General features: G+C 35.5%; 1 protein-coding gene across 1 annotated transcript in view; it reads left to right on the top strand.

The window, feature by feature from the left end:
- The first annotated feature begins 457 nt into the window (after positions 1-457).
- The window catches only part of LOC103255867 (ras-related protein Rab-28), a 16,557-nt gene continuing 6,704 nt past the window's right edge, over positions 458-10,310 (top strand). Inside the window, exons 1-3 of the mRNA XM_008053801.1 lie at positions 458-461; positions 3,335-3,438; positions 8,311-8,388. Of these exons, the coding sequence (XP_008051992.1) occupies positions 458-461; positions 3,335-3,438; positions 8,311-8,388 (186 nt within the window). The remainder of the gene's footprint in view (positions 462-3,334; positions 3,439-8,310; positions 8,389-10,310) is intronic.

The raw sequence follows: 10,310 nt of genomic DNA, 5'->3' as shown, positions 1-10,310 counted from the left end.
AGTCTCACTCTGTCACCCAGACTGGAGGGCTCCTGGCCACTGCAGCCTCAATCTGCTGGGCTGTGGCGATCCTTCCGCCTCAGCCTTCCGAGTAGCCGGAACTACAGGCGCGCGCTACCACGCCTGGCTGATTTTTTATTTATTGTAGAGATGAGGTCTCGCTGCCCAGGCGGTTCTTGAACCCGCGGGCTCAGGCAATCCACTCACCTCGGCCTCCCAAAGCGCGGGATTACAGGCTGAGCCACCAAGCCCTGCTGAAATGTATTTCTTAATAATAAGACCTGGAAGTTGAAAATATTTCTTTGATGCATGGGCTGCAGAATGAATATTGTATAGCAGACACGAAAACATTATTCTCTTTGTACGAGAGTAGCAAGTTTTTAAAAAGTTTTTATACTAAGTTTATTAGTGAGAAAAAAAGAAGAAAGGAGGAAGATTCAAGGCAGAAAGATCTGCCATGGGTAAGTTTTTCAAAGAAGAAAAACCACTGAGTAGTTAGATTCTTAAATAAATCATTTTTTAAGCCGGGCTTGGTGGCTCAGCCTGTAATCCCACCTTTGGGAGGCTGAGGTGAGTGGATTGCCTGAGCCCTCGAGTTCGAGACCCACCTGGGCAACTTGGCAAGACCTCATCTCTATAATAAATCAAAAATTAGCTGGGCGTGGTAGCGTGCGCCTGTAGTTCCGGCTACTCGGAAGGCTGAGTCGGAAGGATCGCCGGAGCCCAGCAGGTTGAGGCTGCGGTGACTCCAGTCTTCGACAGAGTGAGACTCCAGCTCAAAAAAAAAAAAAAAAAAAAAAGAAATACATTTCATAAGGCTACAGGTACCATAGTTAGTTATTCCTCTGATGGATCTAGGCAAAGCACATTGAAAACTTTCTGGAAAGGATTCACCATTCCAAATGCTATTAAGAACATTTGTGATTCATGGGAGGAGGTCAAAATATTAACGTGAACAGGAGTTTAGAAGAAGTTGGTTCCAGCCCTCATGGATGATATTGAGAGATTCAAGATTCAAGTGGAAGAAGTAACTGCAGATATGGTGGAAGTAGCAAGAGAACTAGAATTAGAAGAGAAGTGTGAAGATGTGACTGAATTGCTGCAGTCTCTGGATAAAACTTGAATGAATGAGGAGTTGCTTCTTATGGACGAGCAAAGAAAATGGTTTCTCCCAGTGAAGATGCTGTGAACATTGCTGAAATAATGAAAAAGAATTCAGAATATTCCATAAACTTAGTTGATAAAGCAGCAGCAAAGTTTGAGAGGAATGACTCTTGTCTAGGTTTTTACAGTAACCTCCTCAGTGGCCTCTCTGCTTTATATTTGGCTTCTATAGTTTAATTTCAAAAAAGCAGCTAAAAATGAATCTTTTAAAATGTAAGATTGTATCTTTTTAATTTTTGCTTAAACCCTCTAATATCTCTCCGTATCGTTTACATCCTACGTGATCTGGTCCCTGGCTTATCTGTTCTTAGTCCTTTTGTTTTATTGTTGTTGTCATTGTTAAAACAGAATGCCTGGACAAAGGGTAATTTATAAAGAAAAGTTTATTTGGTTTATGATTTTGGAAGCTAGGAAGTCTAAGATTGGGCAGCCCCTATGGTAAAAGTCTGTGTTTCTGTTGAGGCCATCACCTAAGTAGAGAGCATGTACCCATGGGTGGTTTTTTAACCCTTGCCCTCTGCCTCCCTTCACCCTTTAGGAATCCCCAGTATCTGTTCTTCCCATTCTTATGCTTGTGTGATAAGTGATTTTTTTTTAAACCAGTGATAGTACTAGTCTCTTCATTTTAAAATTTATTAGGAGTAAAACTTTGTTTGAATTATAAATTATAAATCTTTCAAAGCTGTAGATAAACTTATGTGATGGATGGAGAGTTTGAAAGACGGAGAGAGGAAGAAAAGAGAGAAAAACACAATGACAGACTATTCCATTAGAAAAGACAAATGCATACATACATTAAATGACACAACTTCCTTTTTTTTAAATGGGTTAGTGATTTCACTGGGGATTTTTCCTCGTGACATGGTTTGTTCTTACTCTTGTTGAATTAGGGAAGTATTTTAGCATCAATATTATGATAAACTAGATATATAAATGTCAGTGCTAATAGCTTAGTATTTTAGTCTTCCACAAATTGATGCCTGTAGTATCTGGATGTTTCTCAGCTTCTTCTTGTAAATAAGGTCTTAGTGATTTTTTTAGGAATCCCAACTGTGGCCAGAAGAGAAAAAAAACTCCCTATTTTCCAAGGTAAGCATTATAAAAATGGGGTTCAGGAATCCCCCAGTAGATAAAAAATCTTCTAGAAAAAGATTTCTTGAGCCTACAGACTCAAGACCTTCAATATAATTTTAAATAAAAATTTAAATTAATTTTATGTAGTATGAGAGCATTTTTTAGTTGATAATCAATTGCCACTATTATGTAAGCTGACTGGATTTGCAAATTTACAAGTTTTTACAAGTCAGTTGGGTCCCTTCCTCAGGAAATCAGTTTACGTTTTTTTCCTATATTGACTCAAAGAGCCTAGTTGTCCTTAAATCATATGAATATATTTGCCTTATAATTTGTCGGCATTGAGTCAACACCTTATAGGGTTTGTAGTGCTGTAAAAGAGAAACTATTCAATAAAGGATTACATTTGAAAAAATCGACTGTACTGCATAAAAATTGGTTATGAGGACTGTGCTTTGCTTTAAAGCGTCTATGACTATTCAAGGGCATATTTCCTGCCTATTACTCTCATAATGGATGCTTTAGATTTGTAAAGCTACTGAATTATATCTTTGCAAAATTAAACTGTGATTATAAATAAGTTAATGTAAATATGCAATTATAGTATTGACCTCTTTAGCAAAAAATTAATTATTTGTTAACATTAACGGTTTATAGAAATTACAGAGCTGTTCTAGTTGTTACAGTAATTAAACTGTTTCAAACCAAATATGCTTAGGTAAGTACTTTGCCTTCAGTTAATCATCTTTAAATGTACCTTATTAAGTAGATCATTATTGAGGATTATGAATGTGCTTGAACCTATGTCGATGATAATGATAACTCACTTTTTTTTTTTAGCTCTTATGTGGTGGTCATTGTGCACTATATGGATTAATTCTCAAATAACTCTCTGTATAAAGTTAGGTATATTTAGTATTCCCAGTTTAAAGATGTGAAAACCGAGGCATGAAGAGGTGAAGCAAATTTCCTAAGATTACATAGCTAGTGTCTAAACTGGGATGTAATATTGAAAAATAAGTCATATCTAAACATGTTAAAAATGTTTTGCTTGACTCTAATATTGAAGTCTGTTCTCTCTTTAACACCTTTCTAGTTGATTTGGAGCATATGCGAACAGTAAAACCTGAAAAACACTTACGGTTTTGCCAGGAAAATGGTTTTAGTAGCCACTTTGTCTCAGCCAAGACAGGAGACTCTGTAAGTAAAATAATGAATATTGCATATAATAAGTGATGTTTTACTTTTATTTACTAACATTCATAGTAAGTATGCTTTCATTATTTAACTTTTGGAGCAAATTCATAGTGAAGACATAAAATGCCTTAGATTGGATCTACTGTGTTTATTCTGTTTACATTACTTTTGTAATTCATTTAACATAATTTTATGGTTACTCTAGGGAATTTAAAAATTCAGGGAATTAAAATGAATATAAGCCACCCATTTCTGATCTCATATAATTCCACCTAGTCTTCTTTTTCTGGTGCTCACAAATACTAGTGCTACTGTTTGTTGCAAGCACTTTGCATTTACTGAGTGCTTACTTTGATATGGGCATTATACTACTCTGATAATGTCCATTTTATAGATGAGTCTTAGAAAAGTTATGTACCAGGGCCCAGGTTACACAACTAATAAATGGAGGAGATAAGATTTGTGAACCCAAGTGGTGACTTTTCAGGATTTACCATCTTAACCACAATAGATATTTATTTTTAAAAGTTATGCTTATGATACAGAAATAATTTTCTGTTTTAGTTTTTTACTTGATATTTTTCTCTGTAGAAAGTTTTCTCATGTCATTTAATATTATTAAGTAGTTTTAATAATCCATTAAATAACTGTTCAAAAATTCATTTAACCATGTTTCTATTGTTAAACATAAAGGTTGTTTCTAAGTTTTGTACATAGTACTCTAATGTAAAATTTTGTTCATAAGCTTTTGATGTTTTGATTATTTCCTTTAGGTAGATTACTTGACAGGGAATTGAAACGTTGCCAAATTATCATCAGGAAGACTAAATTAATTCACCAGCATTATATTATTGCCATAACTACTGTGTCCTTTTAATATTCAGGATTTATTTGTTTGTTTTTAAATCTTTGGCAAACTGGTAGTTTTTTTTTTTTTTAAAGATGGTACTTTACTATTTAAATTTGAATTTCTTTGATTACAATTGAGGTTGAAATTTAAAAAGTTTTATTAGCTATTATTTTCTTTTTATTACATGTTTATAATCTTCTTTTGCTTTTAAAAAATTTCTAGAACCATATCATAAGGGATGACAGCCCTGTGTAATAATTTTTACAAATATTTCTCTCACTGTCCCATTTTTATTTGTTGATTTTCTTGACATTTCTCAACCAAAAAGTTTGAAATTTTTCTGATATAATGTTTCTGATGTTTTTCCTTTATAGTTTTTCCTTCATCATTTTTATGCCCAAGATAAACATTCAATAATGTAAAAGGTGCTTCATCTTTTTAGGGGTCAGGCTCATTAAAAAATTTGTCCTGCTGGAACCCTTTCCCCCAGGATAATATGACCATGGGCATATACCCATACATGTCATTAAAAAAATACAGTATCAGTAAGTCTTGATAAATTTATTCATTGACTGGGCTTCTATTCTCAGTTATCTTCCTGGGGGGGTCTTTTGTCATTTTAGAATTTGTTTAACTTCCAGTATTTTAGCTTGTGTTGAAACTCTCAGTATTTCAGCTTATGTTGAACCACTAATAAAAGACCTCATTTTTTTCTTTGATGATCTTTGAAATGTTTTTTTCTTGTGGAATCATCTTAAGACTTGTAATTGTCTCCAGCCAGGTTATTTCCTTTCATTGCTTGAGGAGTTGAGCTCCTGGCTTATTGTACTTTTTCTAATGTTATATCTGTTGTTAGTGATTTCAGTATCGCTGTTTGTCCTGGATCCTGCCTCGGCCTCTCACACCCGTGTTTACTACTGATCTTGCGGTTACAGATTACTGTTGCCCTTCTATTATCTCATTACTGGACATCCTAATCACTAACCACTAATCATCTCTGTCTCACACCCTTGAATGCATTCTTCAGCCTTAACAGGACCTACAAGACATTGATCCTAATACCTTCTCAAAACCCCCAACTTCCTTTTATGTATTATGTTTTCTTCTCTTTCTAACTTATATCTCATGGCTAGTCAAATCATCGCTATGCATCTATCCTTAAATCCCTGTCCCTTTTTTCACTTTATGGGTAACTTTAATTCTGGTTTAACCCAAACTTCCACTTATCTATGACTGCACCATTAACATGAGAAAAACACAAAGGCTTGCTGAGGTTTCACTTTAAATTCACAATCACTAACCTCAAGTGGGCCCTTTAATGCTGCTTGGTAACTATACCCTATATCCCCAGTCTATTATCTCTCCACCTCACCTGGATGGCTATTTCATAGATTATCTTCTCTCTTCAGATGCTCAAAACATCCTCCCTATTATCTCAGCTGATGACTTTGTTTCCTATATATTTTATAAGAAAAATGAAACAAACAGAAGATAACTTCCACATACTGCTCCTACCCTTATCTCCCCCTCCACATCTCTTCTTCTGTCCTCTGTCTCTTCTCTGTGGTTACAGTGTGAGCTGTTCTCCTGGTGAGGGCCAACTCCTCTCTTGTGCACTAGTCCTATTTCTCTTTGCCTAATTAATGATATTGCTTTAGCAATTTTCTCTTTTTTTTGTAATAACTTTTTTCCATCTACTGGATTATTCTTTCATAATACAAAGTATTATGATTTCTCTTATCTTAAAAGCAACAATAAAACTCTTGTTCCCATGTCTTTCTCTAGCTATTGACTTATTTCTTTACTTGCCAGCAGGATGTTTTGAAAGAGTTATCTCCAGTTTCTTTCTTTTTTTTTTTTGAGTCAGAGTCTCACTCTGTCACCCAGACTGGAGTGCAGTGGCCGCTCCTGGCCACCGCAGCCTCGACCTGCTGGGCTCCGGTGATCCTTCCGCCTCAGCCTTCGGAGTAGCTGGAATTACAGGTGCGCGCTACCATGCCTGGTTGATTTTTTGATTTATTGTAGAGATGAGGTCTTGCTGCCCAGGCGGGTCTCGAACCCGCGGGCTCAGGCCATCCACTCACCTCAGTCTCCCAAAGGTGTGGGATTACAGGCTGAGCCACCGAGCCCGGCTCTATCTCCAGTTTCTTTCCTCTCAATTTCTGTTTAACAATTACAACAGATTTTTGCCCCTATATACCCAAACTGCTGTTATCCAGGTCACCAGTGACCTCTCTTTTACCGAATCCAATGTTCAGTTTGCAGTCCTCATCTTTACTTGATTTAGAAGCACCATATAAAATAGCTGATCACTCTCTATTCTTTGAAATACTTTTGGCACTTAGCTTCTGTATTTCTCTTGGTTTTCCTTCTACTTCATTAATTAGTCTCTTCAGTCCCCTTGGCTGATTCCTTCTTATCTCTCCAACCTTTAAATATTGGAGTGCTTTAGGGTTCCATCCTTGGATATCTCTTTTTCTATACTTACTCCCTTTGCAGCTTGATTTAGTCTCATGACTTTGCCTAGACTTCTTCCCTGAACTCCAGACCCATATCCAACTGTCTGCTCAGCATCTCTATTTAGATGTCTAACAGGTTGCCCACTTTAGCACATCTATATCTGAGCTCTTCATATTCCTTCCTCAAATCTCTCATGGTCTTCCTCACTTCAATAAATAGCAGATCTATTCTACCAGCTTCTCAGGCCAAGAAAATTTGAGAGTCATCGTTGACTGTTCTCTCACACTACACATTTATCACCAAGTCCTGTTGGCTTTACTTTCAAAATACATTTATATTTATATCCAGAACCTAGTGACTGCCTCTTACTACCTCCATTTCTGCTACTTTGATTCAACCACCTTAATCTCTTACTTTAGTTTCCTTGGTGATTTCTCTCTTTTGTACGTTTGATCATCTGCAGTGAATTCTCAGTGCAACAACCAGATTGAGTCTGTTAAAATAAAGTCACATCAGGTTACCCTCTTATGCCTTCCATTCACTCAGAGTACATGTCATAGTCCTTCCAGTGGCCTGCCAGACCCTGTAAGCTTTGTATTTCCTCTATCACTTGGCTCAATTGCTTTTATAATCACTCTCTTTCTCTTCACCACAATATTTTTCCTGTTGTTCCTTGAACATCAGCCATCATTGAACTAACTAAAATATATTACGCTTTTGGAATACAAACAGCACAAGCCTTTCAGGGATATGCATTTATTTTTTTACTAGAGATAAAAATTAAAATAGTTCAGTTGTGATTAATATTCAGTAAGTAATCATTAGATAAGTGAGGATACTAATATGGTAGGACATTTGTTAAGCAAAGATAAATTGTGCTATAGTAAATGTCAGAATTGGAGCTCTAGCAATTGTAGTGGACTTAGCATAAGCTAACTAAGGCTTTTTATAGAATAATGTTTGTAGATTTTTAACTATAGTGGAATGTATTTTTACTTTACTCTGAATGGTTAAAATATAGTAAAGAGTACTCAAATTTCTTTTCTCAAGAAATATAGAGAATTTGCTGAAATTGGTACAAAAGCTACAAAGATTTTTGAAGGGCTGCAAAGTAAGATCTTTTAAGACAGGCTGAAGCCAGCTCAAAAGACCAACATAGAATCGACAGTGAAAAACTGTGTTCATAAAGTAGATCAAATTATTTTTATTATGGGAGTTTTTAAAATCCTAATAGATGTGTTTTGTTGGTGGTGGTGGTGTTTTGTCATTTTTTAAAGTGATAGCTGTAATTTTCATATTAAATCTTTAAAAATGTATGTTTTTATAGATAATGTAATGTAGAACAAGTCAGTGAATTACATGGATTTTCAAATTATAGTTTAACCATTTAAGAATTATTACATGTAAAATGTCTCTATATTTGACAAATAAAGCTATTTTGGATCACTTCCTACATTATATTTTTGTAATTCTTGCTGTTTATCATTTTTTAGAAAATTTAATTTATTTGAAGGTAACTTAAACATGCCTGTTTAAAATCATTTAAACCTATTTTTGTTATGTAGGTCTTCCTGTGTTTTCAGAAAGTTGCTGCTGAAATCCTTGGAATAAAATTAAACAAAGCAGAAATAGAACAGTCGCAGGTGATTATCTTGAACTTTGCATTTTAAAAATTAATAGTTTTTATAATATATTAATTTTCACTCATGAATCCTTTTCCATTTTGTATTCTATGTTCATATTCCTAAAGGCATTGGAAATAGATTGTGTGTATGAATCAGTGTTTATTGCTGAAGATGGAGAATGTTAATGTTTTGCCAAATTATGATACCCTTGAAATCTCATTTTGCCTTTTTTTTTGAAAAAAAATTCATATAGGAAATATTTTATCAGTGACCAGTTAGTGGTTTAAGGTGCTGACCCTGTCATTTTGTATTTCTTTAAGTTTTTTTCAGAGCTATCTATTCATCTTTAAAACATCATCAACTGTAATGATATTAGTTTTTGATATTGTTTTTAGTTTAGTAATTATTAATTACTGAGGATTTCTGAGTTTTTTTTTTTTACTATTCCTAGAGAGTTCTCTTAGACTAAGAAATAAATGTGAGCATCAGCAGTCAAGAACTTTAAAATACCACTGTAATTGCATACCTATTTATATGTTTGATAGAATGAAAAATTAGACCAAGAGCCTATAGTTCAAAGTTAAGCTTCAGAAGTTGTTTGGTTAGAAACAACAAACTGATTATATTTTTCCTCAATTTCCTTCACCCCATTTCCACCCCTTGGCTGTCAAAAAGGTGTAATTACGTTTTCCTATCTTTAAATTTTTCTTTAATTTTTTTCAAGTTCGTCCTATATCTTATTCTCATGGTTATTCTTTGTGTGAGTGTTAAAGAAGTTAGGGCAAATAGCAGTTGGTTAAAATAAATGACCATTGGTGTGAGTATAGAATTTGAGAACAGATTATGAGTATTTTTAAATGCCAAGTTGCTGAATTTTATCTACCTATAGACAGTGGAAAGTCATTGTTAGGCAGGGCAATATTATAAATGAAAGTTTTAAGATAGAATTAATATAATGGGATATTTGTGTTTGTGGTTGGATGGGAAAGAGGCAAGGAGACTGAGTTAACTACTATCACGAGGTAAGGATCAGATTAAGATAAGGATCAGATAGAATGGAAAGGTTGGATGAATCAAAGATGAATCAATAGAACTTGTGGAATGATTGGATAAGAGAGAAAAGGAGAAGTCCAAGATAACCCTGCAGGAATGGAGAAAGGGGAAGCCCAGTGATTGGTGGGCCCTCCCTAGAGGGAAGGTGGGCTGGTGATTAACAGGTGAGCAAGCTGCAATGAGGAGGAACTCTTTACTGGGGTGCTCAGATACAGGACAACCTCCTGAGAGATAATAACCTGGGTACTTTTGAAAAGCAAAATTTGGGGGAAGCTCTTAGTTCCTTCTTTTGTTGCAAGAGCAGCAAAGTTACTATTCTGAGTATAGAGATGGACTTAACATTCAGGTATATTTTAACTAAAGAGATATTAGATGTGTTAACTACATAGCTCTCTACCCTCCTGTTTATTGTGTTTTGAGGGTTCATCCTGTCCTTGGTTGGTGAAAAGTACTTTTATGCCTGAGCCCGCAGGTTCGAGACCTGCCTGGGCAGCTTGACGAGACCTCATCTCTACAATAAATCAAAAAATTCGCCAGGCGTGGTAGCGCGCACCTGTAGTTCCGCTACTTGGAAGGCTGAGGCGGAAGGATCGCCGGAGCCCAGCAGGTCGAGGCTGCGATGGCCGGGAGCGGCCACTGCATTCCAGTCTGGGCGACAGAGTGAGATTCTGACTCAAAAAAAAAAAAAAAAAAAGTACTTTTAATTTAGTCATTTGAATGTAAATTCAAGCTACCAGGGCCCTCCTGTACTGTGGTTGTCAGGACTCTGTGTATAGCAGGAAGCCTCATCAGCCTTTCCTGAACCTGTTGATGAATTTGGTGTTTTTGATTTTACAATTGGCATTTCTCAGTGGAAACTTTTTTTTTTTTTTTAGTTGGAGTCTCTG

Source organism: Carlito syrichta, unplaced genomic scaffold (assembly GCF_000164805.1).
Source record: "Carlito syrichta isolate Samal-C Ts95f unplaced genomic scaffold, Tarsius_syrichta-2.0.1 Scaffold288526, whole genome shotgun sequence".
NCBI lineage: Eukaryota > Metazoa > Chordata > Mammalia > Primates > Tarsiidae > Carlito > Carlito syrichta.
This window is presented reverse-complemented; position numbering and strand designations above follow the sequence as displayed.